At 36.6% G+C, this 19835-nt stretch overlaps 1 protein-coding gene across 10 annotated transcripts in view; it reads left to right on the forward strand.

Moving 5' to 3' along the window:
- The window catches only part of HERC1 (HECT and RLD domain containing E3 ubiquitin protein ligase family member 1), a 204735-nt gene that overhangs the window by 146213 nt on the left and 38687 nt on the right, over window positions 1-19835 (forward strand). For 7 of the 10 annotated variants that reach the window (XM_074366366.1, XM_074366364.1, XM_074366363.1 and 4 more), the window contains 9 exons: window positions 1442-1965; window positions 3765-4540; window positions 6303-6501; window positions 9144-9304; window positions 14857-14973; window positions 15192-15423; window positions 16636-16760; window positions 17764-17984; window positions 18930-19198. In XM_074366366.1, coding sequence (XP_074222467.1) covers window positions 1442-1965; window positions 3765-4540; window positions 6303-6501; window positions 9144-9304; window positions 14857-14973; window positions 15192-15423; window positions 16636-16760; window positions 17764-17984; window positions 18930-19198 — 2624 coding nt within the window. The remainder of the gene's footprint in view (window positions 1-1441; window positions 1966-3764; window positions 4541-6302; window positions 6502-9143; window positions 9305-14856; window positions 14974-15191; window positions 15424-16635; window positions 16761-17763; window positions 17985-18929; window positions 19199-19835) is intronic. The other 3 variants (XM_074366369.1, XM_074366370.1, XM_074366372.1) reach the window with 3 other exon arrangements.

A 19835-nucleotide genomic window follows, 5' to 3' on the forward strand; every position in this document is an offset into this window, starting at 1 on the left:
AGTTATGATAGAGAAGCTGCCTTTCATTCATTCAGCTGAAGGGGTTCTCAGACCTTGTAGATGGTATAAATTTGAACCCTAAATCTTCAGGGGGACAGTATTAAAGAGATACCCTCACACTAAAAACTTTTTTCCCCCTCATCTGAAACACAGGCAGAGACAAACCTCTTTGTGGTCTCCCTGTACTGGGGGGTGGATTTGTTTCCTACCCCGTCCTTTAACTTGAGGATGTAGTGGAGCCTAGGTCTGGTCTCCAGAATTTCTAGTTATTTTTTAGCAGAAAAGTTTTCAAGCTATCTCGTATGTAATATTTCTACAATGGAAGTGCTAGACTTGGTAAGTCCTAATAACTGTGAAAGTTACCATTTATTCTGTGCTGTTATATACTTTTTAAATTTTCAAGGAGGTATACGTTCAAGCTAGCCATTCGTGAGAGAGGGGAACTGTTCCTTTAACAGGTAGTCAACAAAACTGAATTGGAGATAAAGTAAAATGGCTGTGTTATCATCCCTTTCCTTGATGATACTCTTGCAGCCCCAAATGGGTTCTGGGATGTTCTGGTTAGAGTGATGGCCTGTTGCTCCCTGACGTCTGTGAACTTTGAAAGAATTCATTTAAGCTTAGATTCTGTATCAGTCCATCTATTCTACTCTGAAGCCTTTTCTTTTAAGTTTCAGAATCTCTCTGATTAAAAAGCAATGTTAATAATAGTTAACATTTTTTGAACATTTACTGTCTGGCACTGTACTGATAAGCACTTTATGTACCTAGTCTAATTTAATCTTTAAAATAATAAGAGACATACTATTATTAGTGCCAATTTTTTTCAAATGAAAAGGCTGAGATTTAGTGAGATTAAATAATTTCCCGAGGTTACATAAAGATTTGAACCCAAGTCTTGCTCTTCATTAACCTCTATATGTTATATGAAATGTGTGTCCAGACAGAACACACAATTATGTAGCTTTATGATTTTATCTTTGAGCCCCTTGAGCAATATAAGATGGTCCTGGGACTCATTATTATTCTGGAGAGTGGAGGATTAGAGAAAATAGATCCTCAAGACTCTTTTTTTTTCTTTTTCTTTTCTTTCCTTTTTTTCTTTTTTCTTTTCTTCACTAAATTAGGTCAATCACACACACCTTGGTTTCTGTCTGTCATTCGGGTGGCCGCAATAGCACTCCTACCCAAAGGCTGCAGGAAGTTTAAATGACAGGTAGCTTATTTCAGAGGACCATACTGCTACTTACTTCAGTAGATCTGTAGTATTTGTTCACTCCTTATTGGGGGCCAATGGTATAATACACATGTATCAGAAGACCAAATATTAGTTCAGCATGGGATTACATGTGCTAGAATTCATAGTTTTATCATTTGTAGGATTAATAGTTTAGGAGAACTATTAATAATCACACACTTGCCACCCTCTTCTCTTTTATAGGTGAAAATTTGTGATATGCAGATGCGTGGCACACCACGAGACTTACTTCCAGGAGATCCTATTTGTAGTCCAGTCGCAGCAGTGCTGGCAGAGGCCACTATTCAGCTGATTCGTATCCTTCATCGAACAGACCGTTGGACTTACTGCATTAACAAAAAAATGATGGAAAGGCTGCACAAAATTAAGATGTGTATTAAAGAGTCAGGTCAGAAGCTAAAGAAAAGCCGCTCGGTTCAAAGCCGAGAGGAAAGTGAGGTCAGAGAGGAGAAGGAGAGCAAAGAGGAGGAGAAAGGTAATAAACATAATAGACACGGCCTCGCTGACCTCTCAGAGCCGCAGCTGAGGACCCTTTGCATAGAAGTGTGGCCTGTGCTGGCAGTGATAGGCGGCGTTGATGCTGGTCTTAGAGTTGGAGGTCGGTGTGTTCACAAGCAGACTGGGCGCCATGCCACACTGCTGGGAGTGGTCAAAGAGGGCAGCACATCTGCCAAGGTCCAGTGGGATGAAGCAGAAATTACCATCAGGTATGATTTTAGCAAATGAGTATTTAATGGTGAAATGGGCCATTGCTTATGGACAGTGAATAATTTTATATTTTAGGTGAACTGCCAATTAACTTTTTTAGTTAATCTTTCTCATACAGCTGATATGGTTTCATAAAGAAATATTTTCCAAACTGTGTTCCTTGGAATACTAGTGGTTTGTAAAATATGTGATTTTTTGTTTTGTTTTGTGACGAAATGGTAAGCTCACTAGTTCAGGTTTAACTGAGATCCCTCTTTCTGTTTTTCATTTGGCTTCCTGCATTTTAGTCATTTCCGTTGTCCAGTGGGATAGCAAAAAGCCAGAGAGAAGATTCATCAATTACATTTTGTGTAGGAGGGCTTTGAAAATAGAGTGGGAATATTTGAGTGACTATAAGTAGGTTTTTGGATTATCTGTGATTTTAAATATTCTTGCTTTTAAAAAAAGAAGCATATATTTCTATTCCCTCAGTGTGCAACATTTTGGATAGATATGAAAATTACATGTATTTGGCACAGACTGCGCTTAAAAGCTTGAAGATGTATTTTCAATCAGATAGGGTTTGTGTGAAATAGAAATTCCATATATTTAAAAGGAACTATGTCAGGTATCTCAATTGATAGAGAGTCACTTATCTAATGACTACATAATTGTATCATTTGAAAATATGGCTTTATTGATGATATTATGTAGTTTCATTATACTCCCTAAAGTGATTTCTTTGTTAATATGACATGGGACAATACAAAAAAAAATGACGGTTCTTAAGTATTTTTTGGAGGCAGTACTGTTTTAGAATCTAACGATAGCTATGGACCCTCTCAGCTGGAAAGTACACACAGATGAAGTTTACACACAATTTCGGGAGTTAATGGACTCTGCCTTCCCCAACTCCAAGCTAAGAAAGCAATGAAAATTTTACTTGTGAAAGTATCTACCTTTTGTTTTATTCTTTGACTTGTTTCAGAATTTATGATGCCTTATTAAGATGCATACAAGACAGCAAAATAAGTAAATTAAAACAAATAAGAAAAATGACACAAAGGGAAAATAAGATTGGAAAGGTTAAATTAGAACCAAGATTTAGGTTAATACAACAAATGTATGCCATCATACTTTGGATACTTGCTAAAGCTTTCTATTCCAGTTTGTTTAATTATTACATCTTTAAACTTCCAGAAATTCTTGCCAAATATCAGGAAATAGGTGATCATATTTTTGCTTAAACTATAAATTAGAAGCATTCATTGAAAACTACAAACTAATTTTTTGAATGAAACAAAGTCTTCTCTAGAATAGGATGTAAATGACCATAAACCGTATAATAAACTAAATTTATTACACCAACTTTCCAAATAGCTTACATCAGGGATTGGAAAACTGTATCTGTTCCCGCTCCTGTTTTTGTAAATAAAGTTACATAGGCACACGCATTTGTTCAGACATATCAGTGGCTGCATTCATAGTATGGCAGAGACCATATGGCCTGCCAGGCCTTAAATATTTACTGTTTGGCTCTGTACAGAAATTTTGCTAATTCCTGACTTACATTATATAATAACGAATATTCTTACTTGAAAGCACATGAACATCTCATTGCTTTTGCTTTTATCATAATATCTCCCCATTTTCTCATATTAGATTCATTTTTCCATTTGTAATGGCTTATTTAGTTTTTGTAAATTATTCTCAGTACTGTGTACATGATACATCTTATTTTGTCTACATTATTTTCTGTACCTTCCTCCTGTCTATCCCTCACTTGCTTCTTCCTGTGTCATTCTGATCTTTATTAAAGCTTCCCAACTTTTTGGTCGCCTAGTGATACTCCGTTGTATAATCTGGAACCCTGTGAACCGCTTCCTTTTGACGTGGCACGATTTCGAGGCCTGACGGCTTCTGTGTTGCTGGACCTCACATATCTGACTGGCATTCATGAAGACATGGGCAAACAGAGTACCAAGCGACATGAAAAGAAACACCGACATGAATCTGAGGAGAGAGGGGATGTTGAACAGAAAACTGAGAGTGATTCTGCTTTAGATACACGAACAGGCTTAACATCTGACGATGTCAAAAGCCAGGGTACCACAAGCTCCAAATCAGAAAACGAAATAGCTTCATTTTCTTTAGATCCAACAATGCCGGGTGTGGAACCCCAACATCAAATAATGGAAGGAAAAAGAAAAAACCATGAACACATGTCCAAAAACCATGACATCGCCCAGTCAGAAATCAGGGCAGTCCAGCTGTCCTATCTCTACCTCGGTGCTATGAAATCCCTTAGTGCTCTTCTTGGCTGTAGTAAATATGCTGAACTGTTGCTGATACCAAAAGTTCTGGCTGAAAATGGCCACAACTCAGACTGTGCGAGCTCTCCAGTTGTTCATGAAGACGTAGAGATGCGAGCAGCCCTGCAGTTCTTGATGCGCCACATGGTGAAGCGGGCAGTCATGCGGTCGCCCATAAAGAGAGCATTAGGATTAGCTGATCTGGAACGAGCTCAAGCCATGATCTATAAATTAGTGGTCCATGGGCTCTTGGAAGACCAGTTTGGAGGCAAAATTAAGCAAGGTATGTTATCTGATTTTTTTAAATTTTTGCTCTGTGCTGTTGAAATTTTTTATAATTTTCAGAAGTGATGCATTCTGTAAGTGATTTATACAGATTTTTTTTTTTTTGGCTAAAGGGTTTTCACATTATTTTTCCTTTGCAAAGCAAACAGTTCCTTTCTGCTTCTTTATATTAATAATCATCTGTGTACAGGCATTCCTTATTTTATGGCGCTTCATAGATAGTGTGTTTTTTTACAAATCGAAGGCTTGTGGCAATCTTGGGTTAAGCAAGTCTGTCGGTGCCATTTTTTCAACAGCATTTGCTCACTTTGGGTCTCTGTTACATTTTGGTAATTCCCACAATATTTCAAACTTTTCCGTCATTATTGTATTTCTTATGGTGATCTATGGTCAGTGATTTTTGATGTTGCTGCCGTGACTTGCTGAAAGCTCAGATGATGGTTAACACTCTCCAGCAATAAAGTATTTTTTAATTAAGGTATGGACATTGCTTTTTTAGATATAATGCTATTGCACACTTAATGGACTACAGTATAGTGTAAATATAACTTTTATATGCCCTAGGAAACCAAAAAGTCACTTTATTGCAATATTTGCTTTGTTGCAGTGTCTGGGTCAAAACCCGCAGTATCTCTGAGATATACCTGCACCGATAGTTTTCTATTTTAAACCTATGCAAGTGTTAGAACTTAATAATTATTACATTTTGTAAAACTGAAATTTGACTCATGCCACAAAAGGCACTCAAGTATTTATTGATCTAATTCAAAATATATATTATTCTGATAACTGCTCAGAAACATTTTAAAAGACATTTTAAATTACTCCTTTTGTAGATTCTATATTGTATGTAAAAAAGCTTGTTTTGTCTTTTATCCTTACCTTTGAGGATAATATGAATTCTGAGATAAAAGTGACTCATTCAGTAAATGTTTATTGAACCTACAATGTGCCAGCTACTCTTCTAGATTTTGGGGAGTCATTAGTGAACAAAACAAAGCCACTTGCCTTCATGTGCTTCCATTCCTTTTTTCTTACTTCCCTCCTTCTTCTCTTTCCTTTTCCCTTACTCCCCTCCTTCCATTCTTAGCTTATTCTTAGCTTAGATAGTAAATAGGCAGAGAGAGGTGTATGGTGCATGGAATAGGAGTGTTAAGATCATGAAAGATATATGATCATTTCGCCAACCGACAGAATTAGCTGTCTTTGTAGAAACTATCATTATGATTATGTTTATTTTTGGTTCCCTTATCAGATAAGGGAAATTATGAATACTTTAATTTTTTTTTTTAACTCTTAGGAGTAGTTTGTTTTGTGAGGTGTTGTCCTTTTTGGAGCATGGAGTTTTTGTTTAGTTTTTATTCTTGTATTTACATAACTTCATCTTTGCTTGTTTCAAGACTAAAGGTAGGCATCAAAGTGCTAAGGAAACACAGTTTTAATTAGATTAGATATCTTTAGAGAATCTCTGGTTAAATCTTGCAAGTGAGACTTTTTTTTATTTTAAGAAAACTCTAAAATAAGAAATCAGTAGTTACAGGGGCTTGTTATGTTATTGTCTGTAGAGTCTACAAAAACAAGTACAATAGCGAATACAAGAGTGTATATATGTGAGAACATTTTTTCTGTAAATCTTTCACAGAAATTGATACTTATTAACTATGTTTAGAAACTTTAATTAAAAGGTAAAATTTTTCCATTCCCATGTCACTTTTGAAAAAAATTCTTACTACTTTCTTAACTTTTACCTTGGTTTATAGAGATTGATCAGCAAGCTGAAGAAAGTGACCAAGCCCAGCAGGCACAGACGCCTGTTACCACTAGCCCATCCGCCTCGAGCACAACTTCCTTTATGAGCAGCTCACTGGAGGACACCACTACTGCCACCACTCCAGTCACTGACACAGAAACAGTGCCTGCGTCTGAGTCCCCAGGAGTGATGCCACTTAGTCTTCTGAGGTAGGGAAGTTGACCTTTAATGTCTGTCATATTGATGCCTGTGGTTCTGAACACACAATTGTTCTCTTGTGAAGAATGTGCCCAACTGAGTCAAGGTGTTCTAGAGCTAGAGGGAACCTAAAATGTCATAGAGTCAAACTCATTTTACTGAAGTTGGAAATGGACCTCAGAAGTGTAATAACTTGCCCAAAGTCTCACAGTCAGCGGTGGTCCCAGATCTAATCAACAGTGCCACTGACAATTAAGTACTGTAGCACGCTGTCTCCTTATGATTTTGTAGGGGGAAGAGAGGGTCTAGGCTTTTAATATTTTTTTCCTCAAATGTAAGTATTTGTATGTTGAATATTAGAGCCTCCAGAAAGAGCTTCCTCCATGAAAATAATCTTCTCCTCTCAGATTATTTCCCTTTTAAACATAATTCTTTGACTATACTTTTATTCTTGCTGTAAGATCAAACAAGTCTACTTTTCAAATGAAAGAGCATGTCTTATGATGCTTCTTCAGCCAACCCTATTTTAGTAGGTTTGTAAATTCAAAATAATGCTTAAGTTTCTTTTTGCTTCAGCTTGTCAGATGTGTACACAAAATGAAGATCTTTAGGTGAAAAGCTTTAGGCGGGGACTGTTTTGTGAGATCTCTTAACTAGGGCTTAAATGAAATAATGGGAAACAAAATGGTTAGTGTCCTTTTTTTCTTATTTCTTTCCCCGTGTCCCTTAATTGACAGGTCATTATTATTCCCAGTGTGTAGACTGACATCCTAGAGGGGAGAAGAGAGTGGCTGTTATGTAATGATTCTAAATTTGAGATGTGCACAAGAGCCACCTGCAAGGCTTTTTAAAGCTCTGGGGCTGTGTCCCCCAGCAGCTGTCATTCAGTAGGTCTGGTATGGCATCTGGTTTGCATTTGATGTGAGTTTCCCCAGTGATTCTGACGCAGTGGTCTTCAGCTCACACGTTAATAATTATTGCTCTGGTCTTGGGCAGAAGGAGCACTAATCCTAGTAGCGACTGGCGCGGAGCCCTGCACATCTCCTGCCTCTTAGCTCTCTGACTTAAGTTACATGGTTCCAGGAGGTGCTTCTGTTCAAGAAAGGAGGAAGAGAGGAATGATAGGATATCCAGTATGGTTTTTAGTCCTGACAAGTACAGAGTTCACGGCATCCACGGAGCATCAGTAGCACTGTGACTCTTTGTTGCCTTTCAAGCTTCATAGTGTAGGCATGGGGTGCAGTGGTAAAATAATGCTCTCTTGCTCCCAGACACGTTCACCAGAACTGTGACTCCTTGTTTCTTCTTAGACTTCATTTCTTGGCTGTTGGCTGGGACTGTATTAGAGCTACAGTTGTCTTTGCTTGGCTCAGCATCATTTAACATGAGAAAAATCAGGGAACAGCTGCCCCCTATGTGAATACCATCATATCACAGTTACTTGGCTGAGTCAAAGTGCTTTTCTGTTGCTTTAAAGTTGTTATTACTTCTGTTGGATAAATGTAAAGAGCAATCAGTCAGTGAGGATCTTCCTGGACTTATTCTTTAGCTAATGCCTGCCTTCTCAGCGTGAGAGGGGCTGCTTCTCCTGTACGTTTTCCCCACTACACAGCTCACATACCATTCATATGCTCTTTTTCGGTTGTGCTGGGTGACTGGGCAGTTATCTATACTTTCCATAACTTACCTATAGACTATTACTTTGAATCCATGTGAATAATTTCATGGCTAGCTAGTGAATTTATATCTGAAGTAACCTTAGGTTATCTATCTTTAAAAATCTTCTTTATTGTCTAACTACTATATGCCTACCAAAATACCCCTGTCATCTTGGTATAGTAGTAGAATGAAAGTTCCATGAGGGCAGGGATTTTTTTAAAATTTATTTTGTAAATTACTGTATTCTCTCACCTGCTACATGGCTTTCATTTTACTGAACAAATGAGAAAGTATTGTTATTTTTATAGTAAAAACATCCTATGAGATAATGATTTTTTTTTCTGAATAGCAAATAGTTTATTAGTAAGTACATGGTTTCAGTGACGGTAATAAATTCACTTGAACAGAAGACAACAATCAAATCAAAAAAATAAGTGCTTGCTAATCATCAGAAAATCTGTGGCCATTAGGACTGTCTCGTAGAAATCCAAAATCACTCAGAGGCCAAATCTTAAAGAAGATACGGCCTCTTATTAGTCCATATGGAACAGGTCCGTAGTACCTGGAGTCTGTATAATTCTGCCGATTATCACCTTCTAGCCACACGTGACCTGTTGGCACCATAGGTCTGTTCAACAATAAATTGAATTTTTAGGGTAGTTGCTGGGCTTCCAGAAAAAAAAAACCATCTGAAGAGTGTCTCAAAGCATACATAGGTGATCCATGGTTTCAGGGTTCCTATAAGGAACTCCCCATCAGTGTTCTTTCCATTTAGGGTAAAGATTTGCTCTAGCCCAAAAAACCCCGGAAGTCTCTCACCAGGACTCAGGTGGGCCTTTCTCACCTGAGATAATGATTTTTTAAACTGTGGAGTCTCTCTCCCCTCCCTTCAGTTAAACTACAGCTAACTCATATCATTTTCCTGATCGCATATTCTTCTATAAGAAGATTGTGATGTATATGTTGTTTTCTAACCATTGTTGTTTTCTTAAAGGCAAATGTTCTCTAGTTACCCAACCACCACTGTACTTCCTACACGTCGTGCACAGACTCCTCCAATATCATCGCTACCAACCTCTCCTTCTGATGAAGTAGGAAGGAGGCAAAGCTTAACTTCTCCTGATTCCCAATCAGCAAGGCCAGCTAACCGCACAGGTGCGTGTGCTATTATGCACTGTGACACTCAGACCTTGGCATTCCATGTGTGTGGGACTTTATTATGTGAGCATTGTGTTTTGTCTTCACTGAAGGAAAAAGTGATTTTAATTAAGGGGGATCTGTCCCATCAAACTGATCTGTCTTCTCTATTTTGAAGCTGTAGATCGAGTTAGGGCTATTTGGGAGAGAAATATGTATTGTATATCTGTTGTATTAGACCTTCTTTTCTAATACAGGCATTTTGAATGCTATAGATTTCCCTCTAAGCACTGATTTTGCTGCAATCCATACATTTTGAAATGCTTTGTTTTCATTTTCATTCAGTTTATAGTACTTTCTAACTTACCACTGTTATCTTCTTTGACATATGGGTTATTTAGAAGTATATTATTTCATTTCCAAATATTAGGGGATTTTCCAGATATCTTTCTATTGTTATTTCTAATTTAATTTCATTGTCATCCAAGAACACATTCTGTATAATTTGAATTGTTTTAAATTTATTGAAACTTGTTTTGTGGCCCAGAGTATGGTCTATTTTTGTAATATTCCATGTATACTTGGAAAAAATGTGTATGTGCTATTGTTGAGTGGTGTGTTCTAGAAATTGTTGGTTAGCTCAAGTTGATTGATAGTGTTGTCCAAGTCTTCCTTACCCTTACTTGTTTTTTTGTCTACTTATTCTTTCAATTACTGAGAGAGTGGGAATGAAATCTCTGTAATTGTGGATTTGTCTCTTTCTCCTTTCATTTATTAGTTGGATTTTTTCCCATGTAATTTAAAGCTCTGTGTTTAGGTCCATAAACTTTTAGGATTCTTATATATTCTTAATGAATTGACCTCTTTATCATTATGAAATGACTATCTTTATCTCTGGTAATACTCTTTGCCCTTGAATATGCTTTATCTGGTATAAATATTGTCACTTCTGATTTTTTTTATTAGCCTTCTAATGGTATATCTTTTCTTTTCCCTTCATTTTATTTTTAGCTTATTTGTGTCTTTGTATTTAAAATGTGTTTCTTAAATGTAGCCTATAGTTGGGTTGGGCTTTTTAAATTCAACCTGATGTTCTCTGCCTTTTAATTGGGATATTTAGAGCATTTAAATTTAATGTGATTATTGGTATAGTTGGGTTTAAATCTGCCATCTTTCTGTTCTTCTCATCTGTTCTCTGTCCCCTTTTTCTACCTTCTTTGAGTTAAATGAGTATTTTTTAATTATCCATTTTATATCTTTTTGTTGTCTTATTAGCTATACTTGGTATTGTATTTTTAGAGATTACTTTCAGGTTTATGGTATACGTTCTTAGTTATCACAGTCTGCTTTCAAGTAATGTTATACTACTTCATGTATAGTAGAAGAATCTAACAACAGTATGCTTTCATATCCCTTCTCAGCCTTTATACTTTTGTTGTTATAAACCTAACTTCTATGTATCTTTTAAAGCCCCATAATACATTATTATTTTTGCAGTAAACAGCCAGTTATCTTTTAAAGATATTTTTAAAAACTAAAGTATATATTTTGTATTTACCCACATGGATATTTCTGAGATTCTTTATTCTTTTATGCAGATCCAGATTTCCATCTGGTATCATTTACTTCTGCTTTAAAGACTTCTTTAACGTTTCTTGTAGTGGTCTGCTATTGATGAATTCTTTTGGCTCTTGTATGTCTGAAAGAGTCTATTTCACCTTCATTTTTGAAAAATATTTTCACTGGGGATAGAATTCTAGGTTGACAGCTTTTTTTTTCTTTCAGTACTTTAAGATATTGCTCTACTGTTGTTTCCTGTGATAAGTTTTCTATTGTTCTAATATTGATGTTATATGCCTTTTTCTCTGGCTGCTTTTAAGACTTTTCTCATCATTGGGCTTAAGATTTATTATGATCTGTCCTGGTATAGTTTTTTTTCATGTTTCTTGTGCTTGGGATTTGTTGAACTTCTTAGATTTGTGCATTTAAAGTTGCCATTAAATTTGAGAATTTTTCATTATTTTTTTCAGATTTTTTCTCCCACTACTCCTCTATTTCAGTGTCTCCAGTTACATGTATATTAGGCCACTTGAGTTTGTCCTACAGATCACTGATGCTCTGCTCTTTTTTTTCCTTAAGTTCTTTTTTCTGTATGTTTCATTTTGGATAATTTTTATTGTTGTATCTTCTTGTCACTGATATTTTCTTGTGCAGTGTCTAATTTGTTCTTAATCCCATCCAGTGTATTTTTCCCTTCAGATATTGTAGTTTTCATCTCTAGAAGTTCTATTTAGGTCTTTTTTTTTCTTTAATGTTCCATGGCTTTTTAACATATTCAGTCTTTCCTCTACCTTATGGAATACATGGAATAACAGTTCTCATTATTAGAATAGTTATGGTCTGTAAAGTCACTGTGAACGTAAGAGTTAGCAAAAACTGGACCATTGTTCTTAGGGAAAATACAGGGCTAGGTTTCTGTGAGCTTCTGGTCATACTTTGTCAACTAATCAATATATAACCTTATTTTATGTGTGTTTCAATTTGAAGACACTGTATTTAATATATAGTAGCATTGAGCTTATGGCCAGCAACCCTGTTAATTCATGCCTAGGGTGAAACTTATCTAACACATATATTTTCTCTATAAGGCACATTGCAGCCTTCTTGCACTCAGGAACCCTAGATAGCATTTCAGCACTGTACTTGGGGGCCATTTTAAGCAATGAAATCATCCAAAAAAGCACAAAGATGCAAAAAAGTAGCACTAAGTAGCATAAAAATGCACTGAATAGCTGATACAAGAACACAGAGAACATCACCTTGTTTGACCTTAGCTGAAAACAAATGCATCAGGAGACTGAACTTTTGTCATTCTGCACGGGAGTCTGAAGTTTATTATCACCTGTGCGTGTGACTGATTGTGAAAGTGCCATGTGTATTGATTTTGGAGTTACAAATTAATTTTAATGAGTAGATGAATTTGCACATACAGTAATGTCCTCTGTACTTAATTTATCAATTATCTCATTTCTAGGTCTGTTTTTATTAACTGAGTTTTCTCCTCATTTTGAATTGTATTTTCTTGTTTCTTTGTTAATTTTTTGTTGTTTACCAGACATTGTGAATTTTTCCTAGTTTGGTGCTGGGTATTTTTAATTTCTTCAAATGTACTTTATTTAACTTTGTTCTGAGATATAGTTAAGTAACTTGAAGACCACTAGATTCTTTCAAGGCTTCCATTTAAGCTTTGTTAGGTGGGACCAGGACAACATTTAGTTTAATTAGTATCCTATACAGTGCTTTATGCATTACAAAGTTTTGCCATTCTGGCTTGTGGTAATGCAAACTCTTCCCAACCCTGTGTGAGCTCAAAGGATTGCTCTGCCTGCTGCTGCTTGGCAGTTCTTTTCCTCACTTTGGTTAGTTGCTGCATTTGTAACAGCTAAAGACTTGAGAGGAAGAGAACCCTCTGCACATTTCTGGAATTCTCTTTCTGTGTAGCTCTCTTCTTTAGATACAGATCTTTCCTTCTGGTATTCAAATTTCAAATTCTCTACTCTGTCTCCTCTATTCAGAGACATCATTGAGTTTAGCTTGAAGTTACCTTCCCTGAACTGCATCTTGGAAATTCTTTCCAGGCAACAAGCTGAGACAGTTGTATGCCTCGTGTCATGTGATTTCCTTCTCTCAGGGATCACTGTCCTACACTGACTGTTGTCCAATGTCTGCAGACTGTTGTTTGGTATGTTTTGTCTGGTCTTTTTTTAGTTGTTTAAAGTGAGAGTAAATCCATTCTCTGTTACTCTGTCATGGCTAGAAGGAGAAGTCCATCAACTTCATCAGGACTGTGACCACTGTAACAGTAGTGACATTTTTAAAGCAAAAATTAGAGTTATAGTTATCCCTACCTCCATTCTTTCCCTTCTTCACTTCTTTCTTCCTAATTCAATTAAAAAGCCATTAAGTGGAGCCAAGCTAGGTAGGCATTCATGCTGGCATGGTGTGGAAGGTGGGTGGCATGGTAGCCCAGAATGGATTGTCAGAGCCAGATTGGGGTGAAGGAGACTCCTTGTATATGGGGGAAGTGGTCTGGCACAGAGTTTTGGAGTCTTAAGTTGGGTGAAGAAATGTCCACATGGCCCAAGAACAGGTGTCAGCCATACAGGGTGAAGAGGACCTCCACTAGCAACTGTGCAGTCAGAGGGCCTCGGAGCAGTGATGCTTCAGTCGCGGTACACACACATAATGCCAAGATCCTAGCTTCTAAATGCCACTCTCTACTAAAAGGAACCTTAATCTTCTGGGAGAAATGGTTAATTTCAGAAATGAGTATGAAATGAGCCTAGAACAGCTTGTGCTAGAAAGTGATAAAGTGCTCAGAGGATGATGGGCAGAGGCCTGAGGAATACAGAAATCAGAATGAAGGGGCATCCACTGGCCAAATCTGAGAGGTTTGGGACATCAGAATAAATAATCATAATTATAATAACAGATAATAACCCATGAACACAATAAGAATCAGTAACCCTATACTAATGGAGAAAGGAGATGCTTTGCTTTAGAGTGAAATACCAACTGATGAATCTAAAAGCAGTGATAAACTTAAAAACCATCATTTGTCAGCCACAATAATAATTAATTCAGCCAATAAACATAAATGGATGCTAATGAGTGAAACTTTGATGAAGAATGAAGTGTTTATGTATTCTCATAGTTCCTCCCCACAAATACTTATTAAATACAAAGGGGAAAAAGAAGAGTACCTTTACAGTGGAGAAACCTGGCCAATAGCAGCTTAACTCAAGTGATCAAAGTTAACATTACCAGTAACGGGACAAAATGAAATCATGTACCATCTAATAGAACACAGTAAGAAGAAGAAGGTGCCATCAGTTTTGTGCTACAACCTGAATCTAATCGTGAGGAAACAGTAGACACTAGGTTGAGGGACTTCACACCATATAACTATAATCTTCAAAGAATCAAAGTGATTGAAGGGGACTGAAGAGACATGAAAACTAAATGTAAAGATGATCCCAGATTGGATCCTTTGCTGTAAAGAGCATTAGCAAGAATTTTGGCAAAACTAGAATGGGATCTGGATTAGACGATAGCATTGTTAATTTATTGACTTTGATAGTTGTGTTGTGGTTATGCAGGAGAGTGTTGTTATTTGTAGAAGTGATATATTAGTGTATTCAGGGGAGATGGAACACTGTGTCTGCTTCTTGCTCTCCAGTGGTTCAGGGGTAAAAGAATTCTTTGTACTATTCTTGCAAATTTCTGTAAAGTTTGAAATTATTTGTAAGTAGGAAATGATTTTAAAAAGCATTAAAATTTTCTCAGCAGGCTTATTTTGTAATAACTGATTTATCTTTAAGAGAAACCTTAAAAAAGCTGTATCAAATTTAATCACATTTAGTTATTCATTTAGTGAATTCTTAGTAGAATAAAATTTCATTACATGTGGACAGTATTAAGATGTTGGGGATTATGGTTACCCTAAGAACACTTTTTACTCATGATATGTAGTGATATTTAGGCCTTTACTTCTCTTTCTTTTGTCTCAGCCTTGTCAGACCCGAGCAGTAGACTTTCAACTTCTCCTCCTCCTCCAGCAATTGCAGTACCTTTGTTGGAAATGGGGTTCTCTCTCCGGCAGATTGCCAAAGCCATGGAAGCCACAGGTAGGATAAATTTTTTATATGTCAGTATATGCAGTTATGAGAAACCTGATCTTTATTAAGAGCAACATATTTTTTAAGAAGCCATAAAACTTGGTAAGATTTTTAACACCAGATTTAATTACAGTGGCATCATAGCAGGCACTCTTAAACTGATAGCATGAATAACTAAATGAATTTTGCCCTAAGTAGGTATTAGAACTTTTTTTTCCCCTTTTCAGGTGCTCGAGGAGAGGCTGATGCCCAGAACATCACTGTCCTTGCCATGTGGATGATAGAGCATCCTGGGCACGAGGATGAGGAGGAGCCCCAGTCAGGCAGCACAGCAGACTCAAGGCAAGGAGCGGCGGTTGCAGGCAGTAGTGGGAAGTCAAATGATCCCTGTTACTTGCAGTCACCAGGAGACATACCATCAGCTGATGCTGCTGAAATGGAGGAAGGCTTTAGTGAAAGGTGAAACTCCAATTTCCGTGTTTCTGTTCTGTGTGTTGTAAATGGTGACCCCCAAGAGCCTCATTTATGTCCCTTCGTAGATGCTTCTAATGGTATATAAAGTTGACTGACTAGAGATATATAAAATGATGGAAAATTCAGTTACAGGTTTATGTTTCTGTGAAGGGTAAAAATGACAGGTTTTGACTTGAATGCTATTTTGTTTTCATGAAAATTAAGGAAATAATTTTTATATAAAATTGAGCTGAAAAGAAGAAACAAAAAATTAAAATCAGTTTATTCTGAAATAAATACGTTGATAAAATAAATTTATCTACTATAAGTAATATAAAATAGAATGTTCATTTTAATAGAAATTGATTTAATTAATACATTCAATAGAAATGGACTTTTAAATCTTTTCTATCTCTTAATATGGATTTATATTTTCATCTTTTCTTTAGTTTTTAATGTCACCTCTTTTTAAAACATTGTAAAACGAATTCTGTGATAATGCCTAGCTTAAAGAGAAATGTAATTAAATATTCTATTATTCTAAAATCTTCCCCCTTCAGCACTTCTTATGACTTTAAATCTTTGTTTCAGTTTAGTTCATTAAGTCGTATGGGGTGGGGGGTTGTGTCTTATGTTAATATGCAGACTTTTTCTGATAAGCACAGTGAATATTTTCATAACTTATTTTGAAATATCTGTTTCTCCACAGCAAGGATTCCCAGTCATTTCAAATTTTAAGTATTTGATCGTTTAGGATTTAGTTAAGGTCATTGATCTCATCTGAATTTGAACTTGCATTAAGCATAGTTTAATTATTGGCATAATTCAAAATCAGATAAAATTATTACTCAGGGAAATATGACATATTTATAACTTAGGTGCTTTACCAAACACAAAAGATGTTTCAAAGCTTTATCATGGGGAACTATATTCAATATCTTATAGTAACTTATGGTGAAAAAGAATATGAAAACACATAAATGTAGGTTCATGTATGACTGAAGGGTTATGCTGTACACCAGAAATTGACACAACATTGGAAACTTCAATAAAATATATATATAATACAAAAAATAAAATAAAAAAGAGCTTTATCATAAACATATTTTGTTCTCGATAATGTTTGGAGGAAAAAGTACTACAAGCAAGTTTGCACCTATGCTTTCTGTTTGTAATGGTTTTTGAAAACGTATGTTGCTTTTAAACTTGCACTTGTAGCCCTGATAATCTGGATCATCCAGAGAATGCAGCTTCTGGAAGTGGACCACCAGCTAGGGGTCGCTCAGCTGTAACAAGAAGGCACAAGTTTGATTTAGCTGCTCGCACATTGCTCGCAAGAGCAGGTAAGTATATGTTTCGCATCCTTCTCTTGGCAAAAGTATCATATAATTTGTTTATATTTTAAAGTCAGTGTAAAAGCAGCATTAAAGAAGATGTAAACTAATCACATGAAGTATTCAGTACCTCCACATAAAAAAACAGCTGTTTGCTTATTGCTTTCTATGCATTTATGTGATTTTACATTATTTAAATCACAGCATACATTCACAGATTTATTTTTAAGTTCCCTCTGAGTGCAGAAGGCTATAGTGCTCACTTGTAGATATGGAGACATTTTGTAAATGCTCTCTCTGCCCTCAAGCAACTTGTAATGTAAGAAGTGAAGATGCATGTTTAAGACATCAGTGGTCAGAAGGAGCTAGAAAGAGCACTGTGCCCACGGAGTAGCCCTGGCTTTTTTGATGTACTTTGTGGACTTTAGGGCTTCACTGATAGGTAAGGCCCTAGATAAGCAAAAATAAATTTTTTCATGACAGTAATAAATATTTTGAAGATTATGTTCTGGTCATGTGAAGTTTAAGTTACAGGGAATTTCTTTTCCAAACTGAAAACTAGAAAATGTCATTTGTCAAAACAGATTTGATCCTTGAAATATTAAAACATAAATAACGGTTCAGTAATTTATGGGAACAGAGAAATTAAGACTGTCCTAGAACATACAAGATCATATTTAATACATAATGAAAGGGACTGATATAAAAAAATAAACCTAGAAGGACAACAACAGCCCACGTTTATGGAGTGCTCTGTGTAACAAACATTAGGAAGTATTTCACATGGATTACCTTATTTAAACCTGTCAGCAGCCCTGCAAGGTATGAGTGCTTACCCCCATTTTACAGAAGAGGAACACGTATGATAGGTAAAATTTTATGTTTATGGTCTGGAATCCAGTAAGTCAGCTGAGATAGGCTCTCACCTGCATGTATGGCAGTTAAGAACTGGCGAAATATTCAACATTATTTTATACATGCAAGTAAAATGCCTTTTTTGTTTTGTTCTGAGCGGGGTTATACCGCTCTGTGCAGGCCCACAGGAATCAAAGTCGGAGAGAAGGAATATCTTTGCAACAAGACCCAGGGGCGTTGTATGACTTTAATTTAGATGAGGAATTGGAAATTGATCTTGATGATGAAGCGATGGAAGCTATGTTTGGACAAGACCTGACCAGTGACAATGATATTCTGGGAATGTGGATCCCAGAGGTACTGGATTGGCCTACCTGGGTGTGTGTGACTGCAGCGGGGGCTGCTCTGACTTACTTTCCTGCCCTCCTGTTCATACAGCTTACTAACAACAGCCTTGCCTAGAGTTGTAACACTCTAAAAAGCCTGACGTCTCATCCTAAAGTTTGGGGCTCTAACACTTAGGTTTCTTTGATACTTACAAACTAATAAGACAAAAACTCTCTTGTTGCTTTCTCTGTGCGATTTTATTGCTTCTCTCCCCAGACTAGATGGATAGAGCCATATCGTGGTAATTTGATTCTAACATAAAGTGTAGTTTGCAAAATAGGCCTCAGGTCCCAGTCGACTCTGCTGGGTGTGTAACATGGCTGCTCTACTCGCCTTGCTGTCTGAATGCATGCTCTTCTCCTTCATAGGTTCTCTTTGATCACTGTAATGCCTCATTCTAGGAACCAGTGCCACCTAGATCTTGTAAACTCCTCCATCCAAGGGCAGGGTACATGGTGGGTTTGTATGTTCACATTGTTTAGCATTACGCTTTTTGTAGCAGGGAAACTGAGAAGTTCATGGGTGTAAGCCCTATAGGAAAGAGCATCTACCATATTAAGATAAATGAATCCAAATGACTTCTTAGAAGTTCAGAAAATAGGTATGCATGTTATGACCAGATGGAAAGTAGTTTTCATTAGAGGGATTTTAACAAATCATTTGGGATGGGGCAGATTGTCTTTTTTATTAATAACTTTTTCCTCAATAGAGTAGTTAGTTACTTTTATTGTAACTTATTAGAGTGAGGAAGGGCAGAGAACACCTTCAGACTGTGATCTGAAATCTGATTTGAAAGAACTTTGTTATGTAGCATTGATGAACATCTTGCAAATATTCCAGCATATGTAAACAAAGTAAATTTAATATAATCTATCTACCTCTTTTTAATTTTGTGTTAACTTGACTAATAATTTGATATGAAATCATTTTGTGCAGCATGTTTGTGAGTCTGAAGACAGGGAAGAAGTAGTGGTGTGTGAACTGTGTGAGTGCAGTGTCGTCAGCTTCAATCAGCACATGAAAAGAAATCATCCGGGCTGTGGGCGCAGTGCAAACCGCCAGGGCTATCGTAGCAATGGCTCCTATGTGGATGGCTGGTTCGGCGGTGAATGTGGGAGTGGGAATCCATACTACCTGCTTTGTGGCAGCTGCAGGGAAAAGTACTTAGCCCTGAAGACCAAATCCAAGGCAACAAGTTCTGAAAGGTACCTTGAAATTGTGCAGACATCCAGACCCTCTGAATGAAGTATATAAAGTATCTCTCATTAAGAATGGGAATTGTATATTTTTTTCATGAGAGGGGTTACTTTTAACCTTTCCTAAAGTCCTGTGATTGCTGAATTGAGGGCAGGAAGGATGGAGGAGGTGAAGGAATTCATGTTCCTGCCCCAGCTGGAAGCCTGTAGTCTGGGAACAGCAGCATGGCCTCAGGTCCTTCACTGGAATTTGATTGTGTTAACCTTTGATTTGTTGTCAAGTTATAGGTGGGACCTTTGCATTAGCCTTCAGGAGGTTTATGTTCATTTTTTTTTCTTTGGTGTTTTTCACCATATTTTTGGCATCTTAATTGAGATCTTTTTTCTTGATTAAAAAAAAAGCAGACTTCAGATTAAATGAGCTTCCATGAAAATAGTAGTTCTTTATAGCCATGAATAGCAATTAATTGCTAACAAGTAGGGTTTTTGCCCTTATTATCAGCTATTAAAATCTTTAAGGTGTTCTAGAATAGGTTTTGATTGAAAGAATTGTTGTAGGTAACCCAGAAACCTCCCCAGTAATTTGGTAAAATAGTCATTGATTTTGTAAGCATGTGAGTACCTACATGCCAATAATTTTTTTTAT

The sequence above is a fragment of the Camelus bactrianus genome, chromosome 6, assembly GCF_048773025.1.
Source record: "Camelus bactrianus isolate YW-2024 breed Bactrian camel chromosome 6, ASM4877302v1, whole genome shotgun sequence".
Classification (NCBI taxonomy): domain Eukaryota; kingdom Metazoa; phylum Chordata; class Mammalia; order Artiodactyla; family Camelidae; genus Camelus; species Camelus bactrianus.